The sequence below is a fragment of the Anguilla anguilla genome, chromosome 16, assembly GCF_013347855.1.
Source record: "Anguilla anguilla isolate fAngAng1 chromosome 16, fAngAng1.pri, whole genome shotgun sequence".
Classification (NCBI taxonomy): Eukaryota; Metazoa; Chordata; class Actinopteri; order Anguilliformes; family Anguillidae; genus Anguilla; species Anguilla anguilla.
The window spans coordinates 25759511-25779080 of record NC_049216.1 but is presented as its reverse complement, the minus strand read 5'-3'; the positions used below and the strand labels follow the sequence as shown (position 1 = coordinate 25779080).

The following is a 19570-nucleotide window of genomic DNA, read 5'->3' as shown; positions in this document are numbered from 1 at the left end:
GACATAAAGTTTTCTGTTTCATCAAGAGGACTAAATGATCTTGTTAGTAGTTAACACCACCTCCTTTATGTATGTTTAAACACATTCATTCACAGAGATGTATCATATGACAGAGGAGAAATACTTGAAGAAGGAAGTGAACTGAAAAAAATGAATGAACAAATCAGCTTTGGCATACAGCTATTCAGAGCCAAACTGGACCCCCGCTTTCTGAAAGGTAACACTACATGTCAATCTTCTATTTCTCTTCAGAGGATTTGGGAGGGAGCAAGATTATCATTGCTCATAAGCATACGCTCAAAATTTGATTGAAAATGAAATACTATTTTTTATGGTAGAACATTCCTCTGTCTGTCAGTTGTATCTTCAGCTTGCATCACCTTCTCACTAGAATCGGCAATGACACACATGCACATACGTGTGCACACACACACACACACACTCACACACACACACACACACACACACACCCATATCGAAGCACATACAGTACACACTGATAGCAGAAGCTTCTTTCAACTCCAAAACAGCTGCTACATGATCTCGGAAGACAAAGTGTTGTTAGGACACCACTAAGGACACTACACTCAGCCTTTTACTGAAATGTCTTTTTCCCTTCTTCTTTCAGTCTGTCACAAAATAACAGCGGCCTCCTGTGGTGACCTCCGGTATTACTCCAATACTGTTAGAAAAAACAATGAAAAAACATACAGGAAGGAGGAGCTGGACTAGCTTCTTCAAGATACCCTCCTTTTGGTTTCCTTTTAATCCTCAGGTTGCTCCTCCATAAGAAAAGGTTTTGAAAATCAAAAGGAGAAAAAAAGTCATTAAGGTTCATACATTTTTTTTAAATGTAAGGTTCAATGACACCCGATTTTACCTAAGATGATGAAACAGATATACTCATATTAAATTATGTGTTCTATACCCTTAAAAAGGAAGGACAATATTTGATTTAAAACAAACAGAAAGGTGTTTTATATGCAGGTTTCAGTGCATAGGTCCCTGCTAGAAGCACTAAAGTCAGTCTTGATCTCTCAAACCACATTTTCACTTGGTTGATTTGGCATAGATAAAATTAATAAGGTCATAACCCTCAGATAAATGGATATCATCTCACACCCTCCTATTTTTGGGTATAAAAATACTCTAAATATCAATATACATACAGTATATATCTATGGATTAAAAAAGAGAAAATAACAAAACAAAACAAAACAAAACCATATAAGCTACTATATGAGTTCAAAGCTAGTAGGCATTTTCTTTTAAATCACAGTTATACTACGGTACTTAAAGTAATTACGTTTGAAACACGATGATTTCTAGGGTGGAAAAGAACACCGCCAAGGAATATTTATTTATTTACTTTTTAGTCCAAGGTACACAGGAGGGTGTGATTGAACCTCACAAATTGGAGTGCAGTTTAGAGCGAATGGGGTCTAGTTCAGATGTGTAGGCTAAGGAGCCTTTCCGTGGGGGGAGGGAGGGGGACATCCCTGGGGAGCGAGTCTGAGGCATAGAGCAAGAGGAGGTTTGTCGGGAGAGAGTCACGTGAGCGGGGACGGAGCTATGCGGCTTGGCCGAGAGCGTCGGGGAGGGGAAGGGCGAAAAGTGTGAGCCGGGATCTCTGAAAGAGTGCGGGGGCGATTGGGCCATTGCCTGGGCCACCTCCTGGGACAGGGAGGGGTGAGAGGTGGAGATGAGTTTCAGATCCTGGGAGAAAAGGCCTAGCGGGGACTCCGCCCCAGCTCGGGGCCGGCTGGGGACTTGGGCGGGGCACGACAGCTGGGGCATTAGCAGCGAGGTGTGCGACCCGACGGCACTCGAGGGGTCGCTGTGGTGGAAAGTTCTACCTGCGGCAGGGCTATGGAGGGTGGGGCTGGGCGCCAGGGGAGTGTAACAGGGGGACACGCTCCCAGACCCGTACTGAGACAGAGAGGCCAGGGCCGACCGCTCCTGCTGCAGCTGAGGGAGGAGGCCGGCCTGCAGGCCTGCCAGGCTTTGCTGCACCAGGTAGGAGGGCGAGCCCAGCGTGGGCTGGGCCAGCTGGCTCTTGTTGGAGCATGGGGAGCCAGAGGAGGGTGTGTGGAAGAGGTTTAGGCCACTTGAAGTCCTCCCCCCTCCTGCGAACTGCTGCAGGGGACCCGTCTGCGGAGGCTTGGGGGGTGGCGGCTGCCTCTCCCCGAGCATGGGGCTCGCTGTAGTACCAGCGGTGGCCCCTCCTGTCGCCCCCTGCTGGAAGAAGCCTGTAAGTGGAGGTGTGCTGCAGGAGAATGACTGCTGATGCTGGAGGGGCTGCCTGTGGAGCTGGGCAGTGCTGGAGGGTGGAGATCCTGAAAAGGCAGACGCCCCGCTGGGTCCCGGCTGGGTGCTAATGGCGGAGGGCTGGGAGGAGGAGCCGCAAAGCACGGAGGCGGAGGCAAAGGCGGAGGCAGATGTGGCGTGGGATGCCTGTGTGTCCACCACCGGGTGCTGCTTAGAGGGGGTGCTGGAGGGAGAGTCCCCTCCTGAGCCAGTGCTACTGGAGGTACGCACAGGGGGGAACCGCTTCAGACGGCCGGGCGCATCCTTGACGGAGCCCAGCAAGGACACCGGGGGGCGGAAGATGGTGGGGGGAAGGTGGGGGTGGTGCGTCAGCGCGATGGCCACCGAGGTGGTGGCAGCAGCGGCTTGGAGGGGCGCCTGTATGAGCGGCGCCCATATTACGGAGGTGGGGGAGGGGGGCGCGGGCGGCAGCTCCGTCTGGAGGAGATGAGCGCAGTGCGCCATGTCCCTGTCATGCTGAACAATCTGCTGGATGATCTCATTCTCCTGGTAGTTCAACACGCCAGAGTTGAGGTCATGCTGGACTTTGTGTTGCAGGATAGAGTTCTTTTTTCCTGAAAAAGCCACACAGAGAGGATCAGTCCCAGATAAGCCACACACACCCTCTGAGCACAGTGAGTGATTGGAACTGCATTATAATCACATTACAGGTACCGACAAGCGCAGGGGTGTCCACTTCAAATCTGCTGGGTTTAGTTGTTACTCAGCACTTAATTGATCAATTAAAGTAGCCAATTATCCAGTAAATTAATCGCATCTGGTTTCCTGGGTTCAAACTGGCAACTGAATTTAAAGTGAAAACACAGACCAGTCTGCCTTGTTGGCTGAACTGGCCACCTATGTCCAACCACTTGTTCAGTCCCTGCATAACACTGTATAATCTGAGCCTGAACTTCATAAGCAAGAAGCACACAAGGGCATATAAAAATCTGAGGATACAATTGACTAGAGGTAATTTTAAAAAAAACTAGCCACTGTGAAAATAGAATAACACTGTGGGCAGAAAGTAGCACAACGTCTTCAAATGCGTAACTGTGTTTGAGGAGTGTTTAATATCAAACCAGATATAAGAGCGCAAATGATCTTTGAAAAAGTGTCACAAAAAATCTGCTTTCTTGTTATGTACAGAACACACAGTACAGACCCAGTTCTCAGGTGGAGGAGGGGCTAGACCATTACCAGAGGGCCAAACCAAATGAGAAGGGGTGAGGGCTCATCCAAACTACTGAGGTTGTAGGGGTGTGTAGATATGCAGAAGTACAGTATCAGTATCGGGAAAGCTTAATGCCAGGCAAAACATTATAATAAATCCCTCTACAAAAATGGATTCACCTTTGCCTTGTTCTAATTTGTGCGTAGGCTTACAGGCTAGATCACTTAGGTTAAATTATGGTGTCAGTTATTATATGATTTTAATTCACAGCAAATGGTGGAAGTGGGAGAAAGTTCACCAAGTTCAACACCGTTGTAGGCAACCTCTGCTGACCCTGGTAAATCCAGTGAGTACTGATCAGATTGTATGGGATCCATTAAGGCTGTGATGAATCAGTGGAGTAGTACTATATGAATGATTTCATAATGTGGGATGAAAAAAATACACTGAATTTATTTACAGACACAACACAGCCCTTGGGATTAAGTGGGTTCCCCTAAGAACCAACCAGAAATAGGATTGCTGAAATTTGCTGAAAACCCCTTGTACGTATTTTTTTCACTGTAAACTTCTGAGCAGCAGTATTACCTATAGCTTAAAAAACAAAAACAAAAAAAAAAACACACACCACGTTGAAATCACTCACAAAGAAGAAAAGCTAAGTTTGCACATACTGTATGATTTGCTAGTCTGTACTTCTGTAGTCCTGGGGTACCTTCTCTTAATAATCACCTTTGTGCGTGCATGCGCAGGCGTGTGTGGGCATATTTAAACATGCTCATTTGTGGGAGTACAATCTCAGTCGGCAACTGTGGCTAAGGCTGCATTGTAATCATCCTGACAAATGTAGAACTGCGCTACGACTGCTGCCGCTGACCTACTGATCTTTCAGCCGCATGACCTTTGGAAACACGTTATATAAAATAGCGGGTTTCCATTCGCGGGTTTATTTTCTCATGCAATTTGTACTTTTTTTGTCTACAACTGAAATTCATTACAGCTGTGCAAAATCTGCGGTTGGGAGTGACAGGCGGTGATTACGGATGAAATGGCTTTCACAGCGGTCCCAGGTCTTTCCCTGACAGCCCCCATGAGGCAGATGTGCAGTAGCTGCCTTGGGCCGGGCGTGGAGATTGAGCTAATAATGCGCCACTCTGTCTGCAGGTCTCACGGCTGTGTTCGACACAGAAGCCAGCCCTGCACCAGGAGTCCATTTCTATCAGTACATTTGCAGAGCTGTTCATTTAAAGTGATTGATTCAAATATCCTTTTGTGTTTTATTGCCGTCTTTTAAAAACACTGTATGCCCATTTTGTGTGTTTTTTTTTTACAGAAATTATGTATGTACTATACACATTTCATAAATGAACAACAACAACAAAAAAGACTGCTATGTAACTAAACCATTAACTTTTTTGCTGTTCCTCAGAAATCTTTTTGGAGAAACTGCACAACGTTGTTGCAGAATACCGGCTGTGGTCAGTGTATCTGTGTATGTGCCCATGGAATGTACGGTTTCAGTGAAAACTCTTGCTCTACTCTGTGAGCTGTGTGAAGTTCTGCCCCCTGATCCCTCTGTGTGGCCCCTCACCTATTCGATCGAGGCGGTCCAGGGCTACCGTCTCGAACGCTCTCCTCATCATGGGGTACTCCTCCAGCACCTCGTTGAAGTTGTCCACGGACAGCGAGTAGAGGCGGCAGTACGTGTCTGCTCGAACACTGGCCGTCCGCCTTCCCCGTGTCAGCAAGCAGATCTCTGCAGAAGAAGCCACACAAATCTGAGTAAGCAAGGACTAAACCACACCCTGTGAAACAGCCTAATGAAAAAAAAGACCCTTTTCATACACAAGTTCAGTAATGTGCCACTTCTTTTATATTTTAAATTAAATCAGTGGTTTACATTTTTATGTTGACCAATTTTTTTTATTTTTCAAAAAAGATATATACCTGCCATAACTAAAAGCCATTGTTTGCACTTGAGTAATTAACAGTATTACTCTAGTCTCGACAATAACCATATGGCATTACTAAAAACCCAAAATACAATCAGGTATGTGTAAACTGCTTTTTGGCTTTGGAGCATTAAAAATGTTCTAATTTTCGATAATCCAAGGCTGAAGGATTTAATGCAATTTTCAGAGCTTAGAGGTTTGCCAGATCTCATCTGTCCAGCCAGATCACAGGAATAATGCCACACTTAACAAGCTGCAGTGCTGCAGAGCTACAGAGCTCTGGCTACAGAGGGAACTTCCCCTGCTCCTCATGCAGATCACTGGCTACAGAGGGACCTTCCCCTGCTCCTCATGCAGAGCACTGGCTACAGAGGGACCTTCCCCTGCTCCTCATGCAGAGCACTGGCTACAGAGGGACCTTCCCCTGCTCCTCATGCAGAGCACTGGCTACAGAGGGACCTTCCCCTGCTCCTCATGCAGATCACTGGCTACAGAGGGACCTTCCCCTGCTCCTCATGCAGATCATTGGCTACAGAGGGACCTTCCCCTGCTCCTCGTGCAGACCACTGGCTATAGAGGGACCTTCCCCTGCTCTTCGTGCAGATCACTGGCTACACAGGGACCTTCCCCTGCTCCTCATGCAGAGCACTGGCTACAGAGGGACCTTCCCCTGCTCCTCATGCAGAGCACTGGCTACAGAGGGACCTTCCCCTGCTCCTCATGCAGAGCACTGGCTACAGAGGGACTTCCCCTGCTCCTCATGCAGATCACTGGCTACAGAGGGACCTTCCCCTGCTCCTCATGCAGAGCACTGGCTACAGAGGGACCTTCCCCTGCTCCTCATGCAGATCACTGGCTACAAAGGGACCATCCCCTGCTCCCCAGAATATCACCGGCTACAGAGGGACCTTCCCCCGCTCCCCAGAATATCACTGGCTACAGAGGGACCTTCCCCTGCTCCAAACACAAATCAGTGGCTACAGAGGACCTTCCCCTGCTTCCCAGTATATCAGTGGCTACAGAGGACCTTCCCCTGCTTCCCAGTATATCACTGGCTAAAGTGGGACCTTCCCCTGCTCCCCAGCAGATCACTAGCCTGGCTGCGACAGCTGCTTGATCTGCGGGTCTGCAGAGGGCACGACCACTCAGCGTGTAGCGCAGCTGTGCTCCGCTCTGTTCCAACCATTACCAGGAATCACAGGGAGGATGAGGCATCCTATTTCTACTTCTACTACCTTTATTATGGTTCAGAAAGCAAAACAGAGTGATGATATTATGAAGGGAAAATGACAGGGTAAAGGTACAATATTGTAAGTCTGTGTGTGTCTGTGCCTGTGTCTGTGTGCATGTGTGTGAGTGTGTATGTGTGTGTGCGTGCATGTGTCTGTGTGCATGTGTGTGTGTGTGTGTATGTGTGTGTGCGTATGTCTGTGTGTATGTGTGTGTGTGCGTGTGTGTGTGTGTGTGCATGTTTGGGGTGACCTCTGCCTTTTACCACATCAGAAGTACGGCTGTAGCTGTGCAGCCTGGCTATCAGTAATCCCCAGGGAGGAAGGCCACAGAGGAGGCCATAAATCCCTGTGCTGTGTCACTCTGAGTTTGGAGTGAACACTGCGGAGAGGACACAGGCACCGGGAGCCACCGTGAGGCAGCCTGAAAGGGAGCCGCAGCACAGGCAGAAACCGCCAACACCGCGCGCTGACACCACGCAGAGAGCAAACACCACCGAGGGCAGCTTCAACACCGAACGCCCAGGATTAAAGAGTGAAATACGTGGGCCACAATCACTGCTAGTACATTTCATAGCGGGGAGAAAAAAATCCAGTCAGGATACATGCAGGCACAGCATGCATTAAATGACCAAAGTCTAGAAAATTACAGAAAGCAGGTAACAAAGAAAAAGAAATGTGTGTGTTGTCATTGCCAGCTTCTCCCTTTCAAAGGCTCAGTGATTATTTGGGCAGGTTATTTGGCTCAAGTTGTGGGTGTATGAGAGAGCAAAGATGTGAAGAGACTAATTAAACAGGACATAACTTGGAAGATGAATTATGAAATGCAGTTCAAGAACAGACTTTTCAATATAATATTAATCATGCATAATGTAGGTTCATTGGGATTTACAAAAGAACAGCTGGAGAAATTATAAAAAGATGACATAATATTCAGAGGAGTAGAAATGAGCTTTTTTTTTTACATATATGCTATTAAGGAGCGGACAAAGAAATGCCTGATGTGCACCTTCAAAAAGTACATCACACAGTAAGAAACCAAATAAATGTCTTCATTTGGTAAAAGTGCACCTGACAGAGCATCTGAAGGTAAAGGCATGTCTTTATACAATTAATGAACGTATTTGATGCTATTATATTACACCATCATTTCTGGCATGCCAATAGTCCAGGTAAACCTGAAGAAACATCATATATGTACTACTAATGCAAAGAGCATATTTGCTATTTGTTGTATGTCAAACAATATTCTGTATTCTAAAGACCAACAATGTGTGTTCATAGTCAACTGTCAGTCTTTTTTTTTGTATTGCACTTGTGCACTTGTGTTGCTCTGGATGACAGCATCTACTCAATGTCAGTAAAGTAAAGCAGAGTTGATGAAAGGAATTAAATGGGCCAGGGTTACTTCTATGAGCTATACACCATTTTTATAAAGTGGGAGACAAGAAAAAGATACAGGGGTATGTAACAGTAAGGGGTATTGTGTGAAGATATGACATTACATGCTATTTAAGAATGTTATTTAAGAATTTTTGTGCTATTTTATTATACATTTCCAATAACCAATCAGTAAAAAATACACATACCTGTGCAAGAAGGAAACAAAGAGAGATCTGGTGAAATTATTTTATTGAGCTAATTAATGTTATACAATTTATGCAACTACTATATGTACTTCATACTGCTGAAAAAGGGACACTATCGCCTGGCCTTCTTAAATTACATTGGCTTAAGTAAATTTAAGTTAATACTTATTGGACAAGATTAGTAGTTTGACCACAGTATGCATATAGAGAATTTCAATGTGTAGAAAGGAAAAGGCAGTCATGTTTCCCCGATGCACATGTCGCCCTTTATGAGTGGTTAGTAAATTCTTTGCATGGTTTCAGAAGCCTTTACCGTCTTTTAACTGGCCCTGCAACCTAAGCACTAAACACCAACAGCTGGCAAGTTCTGCACAGTATCAGTTGTGCACAGTGGGATGAAAACAGTAGTACTGACGATGAACTTTGGGCACTTGGTTTATTTCTGCTCTAGTTGTAAAGGAACTTCTATCTGGGGGTAAACGGCAATTTGTGTTGTCCTTTGCCAAGACAAAAAAATAAATAAATAATAAAAAAATAATAGTGATTTAGCTTATTCACAAAATAATTTATCATAATGTTCTAAATTTTGATTTTACTTTCTACATCCTTCAGTAGCATTCCTTCCTAAGAACTAGCATCTGTTTAATTCATCTGGAGTCTGTGTGATAATGAAAGAAAATTGCATGTTCAATGTCGCTGTGTTAGTTCTGCTAATACACTAATTCCCCTGGCTGGTACATTATTTACATCCCATGAATTCAACATCTGCAGTTCTGACTCAGTTCTGCGATGACTCATCTAAAAATTTAGAAACAAATGTTGCATGAAACTGTGGGAAAAGCCATTGATATGCATTTCATATCATTTTATGCTCTGTCTGAATCGTAATAAAATGCTACTTTTATCCTTGAGATCTTGTAAAAATAATGGTGACCTAGTTCTGAACTAATTAGAAAATGAAATGCATTCATTGGCATGCATGGCAAAAGTCTGTTGATTGAGAATTTATTTAATTATTCATTTAGTTATTATGTATCAACACAATGACCACTGAAAATGATTTTTGACAATGTGAAAGGTTTTAGCGTGCCCCCGCATTCCATAAATAAACAGCGCAGCGAGGGGTGGTCTTTGGCTTTTGTTTTATAACCCTACTGTGAGAAAGGCACAAAAAGCCAATACAAGTTCTTGTTTGCCTTAGGAGGAGGACGAGGTTCGTTTTTTGCTGCTACAGCAAGCAGTGGCATAAACATTTAGTCCTTTTGGCTTTCAGTGTTTTGCCAGTTATCAGGCTTGTTTCAGCTTTACAGTAAATACAATCTATGCGCAAAAAAAATAGCAAGCGCTGCTCGCTCACGCTTTATCAACACCTGATCTGTTGGTGTGGAACCAGGGGCAGTCGACTAAGGCTCCACAGTAATAAGGCTTACCTGTAAAAAACTCAAACAGGGTAAACCATTATTTTTCATGGCCTCAAGGAGCCAGTCTGACTACACATGAATATGCGCCATGAGAACAAGCCGTTCCGTCTCGTAACACGATTTGACAATGTCCCAACCCTGGTAAATATGTAAAAAGAGATGGGGAGATGCCACGTGACCTTTGTAAGTGGCACAAGGCATGAACATAGCACTGCTGCAGCGTAACAGCTTCCTCAGCCTCAGGATATACCAACAGTAAAACTGTCAGCCGCGTTGGATTAAACAGACTTCCTGCAGAGGGGATGGTCTGGGGGGGGAAGGAAATTGCCACTCTGGTATGTTAGGTATCCCTGGCCTTCGGCTACTGTCCCTGAGGTGCAGAGTCTCCAGAGCTCCGCCTCCTGTTGCCGGGATGCCGCTGTCCTGTCAGCTCCCATCTCTGTTCCAGGTAGAGCCTCCAGCTTCCCGTATGCAGAATCCAACCTTTCAAACATCCACAGGGAGGTCTGATTCTCTGTGACACACCTTTCTGGGCCCTCAAACCCATTAGCATTGTTGAGGTTCACTGTAGTCTTCTGATTTGTTTCATTCCCTTTTGCATAATATAAACCTGCTTAGCATGTCTTCGTGTGAGTTGCATTGTTCTTTTCAGTGCATATATATTCTGTATCATAACAAAGGAGAGCTTACAGTGGTTGAGTGGCGCCCAACATGAAGTGGAGAGACAGCTACACCGAACATACACAAACTATGTCCAGGAACCATCTGTATTTTAAAAAATCCATGAGTGCATCCATCTTGAAAAAATGGTAAACTCCTAAGAGGTGCTGAGGCCTTTTATTTCCTCCACAGCACTGATGAACCTAGACAGTGTGAAGAACTATGGAGGTTACTCATTCTGCTGGGGCTTAGAGATGCAGACAGCCAGCGCGAGCATCTGGAGGCTTTCCGTCGAGTCATGCTGCAGACTCACCTATAGGTCCTGGCGGGGGTGCTGGGATATGACTCCCCAGCCCTGATTTATGGGCCCGGGGATTAAGAGCACCAGGTTGAACATATAATATCCCCCCCAGGAGTGACTGGAGGACAATTTTAAAGGGCACGGTGGATATTTTTCTTCGCCGATCAAAGCACCTTCACAAACACCCGCGATCGACATCCACTCTTCAGTAACAAAGTACAGGGTGTTATTGATTGTTTGCGGCCAATGCTGCCTGAATGCAGGGTCGGAAAAGAGAGATGGGCGCTTGGAGAGGGATTTCAGGAGAGATTGCTGACAAGAAAAGAGAAAATACAAGGAAACGGATAAGTAGAACAACGGCTGAGCTGGGGTGTTTTTTCATTTTAGATCTTTTTTTTTTTTTATTAGATTTTTTTTCTTGCAGAAGGCCCCGGGGGAATACCTGGCACATGGGCCTGGCACCAGTCAATGGAAGCATCCCCGAGCCGCGTGCCACAGTCACTTCAAATCAGCGCCCCTCTCCGGTCCTCACGGTGTTCGTCCTTCCCCCGTCGAGTCCACATGGCACACGTTCCGGAGTGCCACTTCTGCCAGAGAGCCGGGCTCATAGACACTGGCACATTTCCGCATGAGTATTTATGTGCATGATTCATGATTCATCCACCTGTGTAAGGACACGGAAACCCACACGGCGCTGGGCACCACGGAGACCCACAGCTGTAAAAAAGGCAGGGCTGGTGCGGATTAGTGCGTCTCCCTTGGACGTCCATTTTATCGCACATCCTCATTTGTCGGATTATCGAGCATGCTGAGCTTCACGTGTTTAATAAAAAAGTGTAATTTCCCTGTGTGCGACAGTTAAAGAAATTAATTTCATGAATGGCTAGCTCGTGTTTGGTAAAGAATTCCCCTTGGCTCGTGGTGGGTTCCCTCCCCCTACCCTGTGCATTCTTGTGCAGTCCGGTACCAGGAATAGCTTCTAGAAAATGCTGACTTAAACCACACAGTCCTATGCACTGAAGGGGATCTAGAGCTTAGAATGCAGACATAGAGCTTTGGTTTTTGGGAAGCACACATTTCGCTTGGAAATCCATTCAGCAGGAGTACCTTGGCTGATGAAGTCTAAATTACATTTAATAACAGAATAACAACGTTAATTCTCATCCAGTGACAGAAATCATACTTGGAGATGTGGAGCCCCGCTGTGTGCAATATTAATTAATCTTGGCATCATCTGAAGCAGATTACTTGACATGATTTCCATTATTTCCCATGAACATCCCCAGGGAGAGGACAGGAAAAGTGTCATAATTAAGCTTGCCGTGTGCTGCTAAACGCCTCACTGTGGATTTTTATTTGGAAAACGGCACATTCTACAAGACGTGTGAACTCCTTCTCTTTGAAAATAAATTACGTTTCATGCACTAAACAGGTGTTAACTTGAGCAGGGGAAGCCCTATGATATGTTAAGCTGGATACTTGTTAGCAATGCGGATAAGCCAACCTTGACATTAATGACCAGTGAAGGCATTGTATACTAAAACGCATGCCCTGAGCCATAAACTCTCATACATTATTCACAAGAAGAACCAAGTGAGGCTTGCTAAAAAAAACATCCACCAAATAAATAAAAAAATGATTATACTTAATTATTAGAAGAAAAATACTTATACTTAATTATATAAAGTAATAATACCTAAATGATTATTACTTGATTATTGCATGAACTTTACAGTGGAAAAGCCATTGACAGAAATGTATTTAACATTCTTTTCGTGAGGTAAATAAAATGACAGTGTTTGCCCCAGGGTTTGCCTCTGATGCACTGGCTGTCTTACCTCCAAAGTAGGAGCCATCGGAGAGCTTGGTCTCTTTGTTGCCTTTGGTCAGCACGCTCACCACCCCATGCTGGATGAAGTACATCTTCTTGCCAATGGTGCCCTCTCTGATGATGTAGTCGCCTGGCTGGAAGACCTCGAAGCGCAGCTTGGTCAGCATGGAGGTCACAAAATTGGGGTCAGCGTTGGCGAAGAGTGGCATGGACGCCACCAGCTTCCTGCAGTTAAAGTTGATGATCTCCTGCGTGAAGAAATGAAAGATGACGTAACCTGAGAAACATGGGTGGACTGGCCTGATTAAACCAGCTGACATCACACAGGGAAAACCCCCCACCTCTCTCAGCGGCTCGTTGAGCTCCCCCAGGATGCTCTCCTCATCGAACATCTTGCCCTGGTAGCGGTGCTCGTAGTAGTCGTGGATCCTCTGCCGCATGTCAGCAGGCAGCTTGTGGAAGGACATGTACTGTTCCACCTGCTTATACTGGAGACCAAGAGCGCAAAACATTCACTTCTCTGCTACAAATGGATTAGCCATAGATCACACGGTTAGCCATTTTGCACATTTTTTCTACTGGTTTCTACTGGTGTATTACCATTTATTGTTTTTAAGGGTATTGATTGGAGGTGAAATGGAAACTGTTCTTGATCAGATCTTTGTTTTCAAAAGCCTTCTAGTTTATACCTGTTTTCTCATATAAATTTAAAATAAAGCAGCGACTGTGGACATTATGGTGATTTTTCGATAAACTGCGTAGATTTGTATCAAGTGTGTCAAGTTTTGCAAGGACACTGTTCTCATATTTACAGCTGCCTTTTGAGTGTATTCTCCTTTGTCAGAATGGGGAGTATTGAAGACCAGCTGGGGGATGTAGGGGACAATACTCCAGTAACTGTAAGCTGTACCGTAGAGCGTGTTTCGCATATGAACAGATCCCTTATGTATGTAAAGAAAGACTGACACCTACATTAATCCACACTGCCACATGTTCTGCTATTGATAAGCCTCAAAAGATTCAGGCAGGAAAGACACACATTCAAAAGCAAAACTTGTATAATTAAAGGGGTTTTAACTAGAAGCAGTACACAGCAGGCAGAACACATACATAAAAAATGCATTTCAAAATTTTTTTATATACTGCACTTTAGACCAATTAGGTTTCCTGCTAATTCAATCTTGCAGTGAAGGTGTTGAAATATCAGGGGGAAAGGGTGTTTGCCAGGTGACACTATTAACAGTTACAAAAGCACATCACCATCTTAAATAAATGTACCATCACAGTTCTCTGGCATGCCCATGACACAGAGCACCAAATAACACCACGGGGATCATGTGTGAGAGGAATGAAATCATATCCAAATGCCTCCACACAGATGTACAGCACATCAAAGTGTGAAATTTAACATCAAAACTCCATCATATTCAAATCTATGATCTTTTTAAAAATACAATAGTGCGCTACTCAGTGCTTGAAATTCATTTAATTCGCATGCTGTCAGCAAAGGCCGGGGTACTCTTTGATCAGCTGTAGCAGCAGGGTCACATACAGCACATTGGGAATGTTCATAATCCTTTTGATGTTGCTCCTCTATTTCTCTTTGGAATTTCTTTGCACGTGGGCCATCTTGGACACGAGAGATTAGACAGGAATGACACAAAAAAGGCCTTGACAATACAGCACAATCTGATAATAATGGCCTTTTCGTAAAGCGGAGCCTACCGTTAACCAGAAGAGAAAAATGGACCCGCTAACCGGGGCCTGCTGCAGACAAGAGTTCCGAAAGAGTTGGAAGCTGGGTGAGTCGAGTAAAAAAAAAAGCCCCACAAACGCAGAATAGTGAAAGGATGTGACAAGCCCGTTTTCACCCTCAAACCATGCATGGCAGTGGCGCTCTCTCTCCGGGGTAAATCTGAGCTCTCAAAGGAGCGGCCCCTTCTGCTCTGTGAGGAGATCAGAGTGCTGGCTGAATAAAACAGCGTAATCTGTGCCGACTGCTTGGCTGCAAGCGTGCTGCTGCGACCGCTGAATACAGATGTTAAGGGAGAGAAGGTAGTTATCAGGTAATCAAATGATGTCTTAGCTCTCAGAGGCAGAGCAAGAACCCTGCTTTCTCACGCACTGCCCTCTCTCTCTTGCTCCCTCTCTCTCTTTTGCTTTTCTCTCTCTTGCTGCCTTTATCTCTCGATCTCTCTCTCTCTCTCTCTCTGTCCCTCTCTCTCTTCTCTCTCGCTTCTTTATCTATCACTCTGTCCTTTCTCTCTCTCTCTCTCTCTCTCGTGACAGGATGGGTTTCTGCTTCGTGTCTAGAGCAGCAATGCAGCATGTCACTGATACAAAGCCCCGCCCCCCCAACCCACCCACCTTGCTCCTTTTCGTGCCTCTGAACAGCCTGTCTCTCTGCTGTAGTCTCCACCCACTGCAGCAATCCATGAATGTTAACTATCTGGCTCTATCATCTGTTTTTCCCAACAAACTATGGCCTCATGTCTACCTGTTGATTTCCAAGGTATTATCAGTATAATTATTTATATTATAAGGCACACGTACTGTAGGGGTAGACCTTAGAAGCCTTACTGTTCATAAATCACCAAAAATATAGCCTTGAGGTTTCACACAGAATATTCTAGTTCAGTGTCAAAAGGCCAGGACTTACTCCACTTATAATTTGATGCCTAAATATTGGCATTATATAAGCCCAAAACACTTTACCTACATGTTGTCATATCCATAGGATTGCATCACTCTCTATGTGTTCAGATTTAACAACTTATCGCAGCTGGAAAAATGGTAAAAAAGGGCCATTGAATCTGCAAAAATATGTTTTAAAAGAAATAAAGAAAGCAGAGAGAGAAAAGAATTGTTAAGATATTCATCCCCCTGGCAACTGAGAGAGGAAGTATAAATGCTGCCTAGGGCTAAGCTTTTGAATCTCTTATCAAGAGATGTATTTTTTTAAATCCCATTGCATGATTTCAAATGTGAAGATCTGATAATGAATTGACTCCTCAAAGCACCTTTTATTTTTTCACACTACATCTGTATCGCTGAGGTGAGCTGTGTTAGCACCTGGATGCTTTGATTAGTGTCACTTGTAAAGTCAACAAAGCTGAACGTTTGAAATTACGTGACGGGGATACGCTGGCAACCTGCACGTTGCCAAGACGCTAACTCTAAGTCAATACAGACAATACAGAGGAATGGTGAGCCATGCTGAACTCCAGGGCAGGGATTAACATTTATTATGAGCTTCATTACCATTAAAAACAACCAGTGCTGAGCCTGTAACCTTCAGTGAGGTACTGTACGTGTAGGGAAGTATATTCTGAGTCACCCAGCAAAAACTGTGCTGGCAAAAATCACATCAATAAAATATTGCAAGTAATAAATCAATAAAAACACAGTAATCATTCAGCGTATTATCACATATTTTAAATAACAGCCTTAAACACGGGGATTTGTTTAACTAATTCCCTTAGCATTTACAAGCGCTCGAATGGGCAAACATTGTCTCTAAAATGCAAATATCCCCAAGAGCACAAGGAAATTGGGTCGTATTTCTGCGATTCTATGGCTAGGACCGTTTGCACATGCCCTAAAATCCCCTCACTCCTCACCAGATAAAATGATATAAATAAAACCTAATGGCAGAAATAGGTGAGTAATCATATTTCCATCTTGGAGGAAAATCCCATCAAACTGTGAAAACCGGACTAGCCTGGTTAATGTAGTATAACACGCCATTCCCGCTGGGAGAGAGATTTACAGTTTGATGTTATTTCTTTAAGTTATCCCCCCATCCCATGATATGCAAACTTCTCACCAAACAATAGATGAATAATTCAATTCCCAAAAGATATGTCAGCCACTTAATTACATTTCTAAAATGTATTTTTTCTGTTTTTCCCAGCTTTTCCACCATGTTGCCCTGAACTGGAAGGAGAGTAATATATTGTGTACGGAATATTCCAGAGAGGAGATGAAAGGGCTGCTTCTCTGGATTTCCCTCTGTCAGGAGACTGAAAAGCCCAACATTATGCACACTAATTCATTCATTTTCTAAGGTGTCAATGAAAACAGTCAAACAATTCTTCCTGCCATGAGATTATGAACAACACTGTGAAAGAATGTGATTCTGAAATTATAATGAAATGGATAAGAGTTACAGATATTCGGGGCATGTCTACTTTGGAGGTTTGATAGATTGATTGGCCTGCCCATGATAGGGAGGATCCTTACCCTTATTAGGATTAACCGTGTGTAGGCGCCCGTCATCGATTTACCAACCGACCCCCAATACTGAGTATCAATGAGGAAAAAATAATTGAAATATAATTTCCCTCCGTCCTCTGTTGCCATGAGCACCGAAAAAGTAAGAAAAGCCAGTTGGACTGCTGTTCAAACATTGGCCAGCAGGACTTGTAATACATTCTCAGATTGAGCTCAGATGGTCTGACGTTCATTTTAGCGCTCATAACAGTCCCTGACACCCTTCAGATTAATGACAACCAACAAAGCAATGGCTAATGATAGAAGCTAAAGCCGGAATGCAAAACCAAACTGGATGCAGCTCAAGCTGACAGCAATAATGTCCTTATTTGAAAGGACCGGGGGCCAGATTTAGCCAACTGAGGGCCAGGAAATAGCCGCAGAACAAAAATATTCGCTATACTGAGGCTCTGTTGCGGTCGCACGTAGAGAAACATTAACGTCCAATTTACTACAACTGCTTCTAATTACGAAATGAAACGCATTAATTTGCAATTTTGGTACACCTATATAAATGGGTTCGAAACAAAACGGCATGTTTACAGGGTCGAGGAAATTGAGCTCCCAGGTACAAATCGTGGAGGAACCAACAGGAAAAAAAGCATTTAAATTTACATATGAGGAAATGATCATAATGGACAATGAAGTAGCCTACAGTATAACAACGCCGTCACCACACAGGAATACAACGCAACACGTACGGAACGCAGAGAAATTTGGAGCGATATCACGAACAAAATGAATTCATTAGGCGTAACAAAACAAACAGTAGGTTAGAAGTTGTAAAGAGATTGCATAATGCAAAATAACCTTTCGACTCACTAATGTGGACAAAAGACTCAGGTGGTGGTCCAACCAAGGAAAGATTATTAACACTGCTTGAAAAACAGGTGTAACAATACCTGTAAAATGAGCAAATCGCGGGTGTGGAAAGAATATGTATGGGAACTGTATTTAGGATTAATTATTTCCTACTGAACGCTTATGCACAACAAAAATCATCACGCTAATATAATCTCAATTAAGAGCATTAATAAATTAGACTTAACTAACATTAACAGTTAACAGTTTTAGGGAATTTGCCCCAGGTAAAAATATGCTTGAACAGATTTATCTATGTATCAAAGGGAGAGTTGCAGTGCTGTAGCCCAAACTCCCTCAATCATGTTCTAACAGCCCCGGTTTTTGTAAATGAATTAATATCGCGACCATGTAGCGACTGATCTTTGCGACAAAAGACAGTCTCAGTCCTTTGGCACAATGGTTCTCAAACCTGGTCCTAGGGTACAGTACCATTGCGCATAATAATAATACTACTACTACTAATAATAATAATAATAATAAAAAGGCTTGTTAAAATTATGGGATACCAGTTGTGGCTGGAATGAAAACCAGCGTACATAGTGATTCCCCAGGACCGAGTTTGAGAGCCTCTGTTTTTGTAAATTTGGCCCTCAGTTGGGGTTCAGTTTCACTTTTCTTCTGTTAGCCAAGTGTTTCTGGAACGATTTCTCTCAGTACAAAATAGCAAAGGGAGACAAGCCATTCAAAATGTGTTTGATTGGAAAATTATAAGTAAAGGACAAAAAAGCTTAATAATTTTTGGAATATCACCCAAGTTTAACCGGCTCTAGACTGTCCCATTAATTATTCCTTGGGGATCATATATTTCAATGCCAAGTGTTAATTAGAGATTTGGAATGAAGGCACAGTGACAAATGTGTTATTTAGGCAAAGCAAGTCACAACTTGCTACTTGCATGCAAGGCCCTTCTGGGTTTTTGCTACCAAGTTATGTTAGATTTCAATAGAAAAGGTATAAATATAAATAGCTGCTACAATCATTAAGCAATGACAACATGCTCTCTCGGGTGTACTAAAGCTCACTCAAATTATGTTGTATTTTTACCAAATCATTATTTCATTAAATGAAAGTCTCAATTCCTGTAGCACTGTCGAGTTCCATGCTGGGGCTTGTGCTGCCAAAAGATGAGACAGATTTGTGTAACAAGGGGTTCACTGTAGTGAATAATATCCCAGTGCCCATTATAGGTCAGTATATTCTGAATAGCATGTATGAAAAAGAATTGTCTGTTTAATTTTGTATAAGCATAAAGCTTCCAACAGCAGGGGACAAAAATGAATGTGGAAGGAAGATTCTGTGGCCCGAGTTATGCTACATGCTCTGCTAAAACTCCTTCGGTTTTACTGTCGTGTTCAAGGCAAGTCTCAGTGGCATGACATTCTCTCATTCTGTTATTTGGGAAATGCCCCAGTTGGCTTTAAATTAACTTGAGGCTGCAGCACGAGGCATAACTTTTCAGAACTGTAAAATGTGCCCGGGACAATAATCAAGCATTCACCAGCTGTCAGAATTGGAATTCCATTGGAATTCCATCCATTGCACAAGTGGTGTGATGTCACAACAAAACAACATGGGTCTGCCTGGTGTGCACTGAGTTAGACGGGGAGGTGCCACTGGGAAATCCAAACATGTCCGCACCTACATAGCGGCCTGGAGTTACACACTCTGAGCAGAAGAGCCAGGCTGAGGCACACTCAAAATGACAGGTCTGATCATCCACTGAAATTACATTTTATGTTATTTAAATAACTAAATAAATAAATACAACATTGCAAAATCAAACAAAAAGGCAGATCAGGTCATTTTGTCTTCCTTCATTAAAAATGAATTAAATGTACTGTTTTGATTATAAATGAAAGTGGTAATTATGTTAAAATGATAGAAATATTTTAGTCTCATATTGCTTCCAGATTTCAGTTGGAAACTACGTTTAAATTAAATTAACATGTACTTCACAATCTACTATCTGA

At 43.6% G+C, this 19570-nt stretch overlaps 1 protein-coding gene across 1 annotated transcript in view; it reads right to left on the bottom strand.

Moving 5' to 3' along the window:
• Window positions 1-445: 445 nt before the first annotated feature.
• Window positions 446-19570, bottom strand: part of LOC118214913 (potassium/sodium hyperpolarization-activated cyclic nucleotide-gated channel 3-like) — a 51472-nt gene continuing 32347 nt past the window's right edge. The window contains exons 5-8 of the mRNA XM_035395206.1: window positions 12806-12952; window positions 12472-12712; window positions 5073-5237; window positions 446-2882 (exon numbers count right to left, since the gene is read on the bottom strand). Of these exons, the coding sequence (XP_035251097.1) occupies window positions 1408-2882; window positions 5073-5237; window positions 12472-12712; window positions 12806-12952 (2028 nt within the window). The 3' untranslated portion in view covers window positions 446-1407. The remainder of the gene's footprint in view (window positions 2883-5072; window positions 5238-12471; window positions 12713-12805; window positions 12953-19570) is intronic.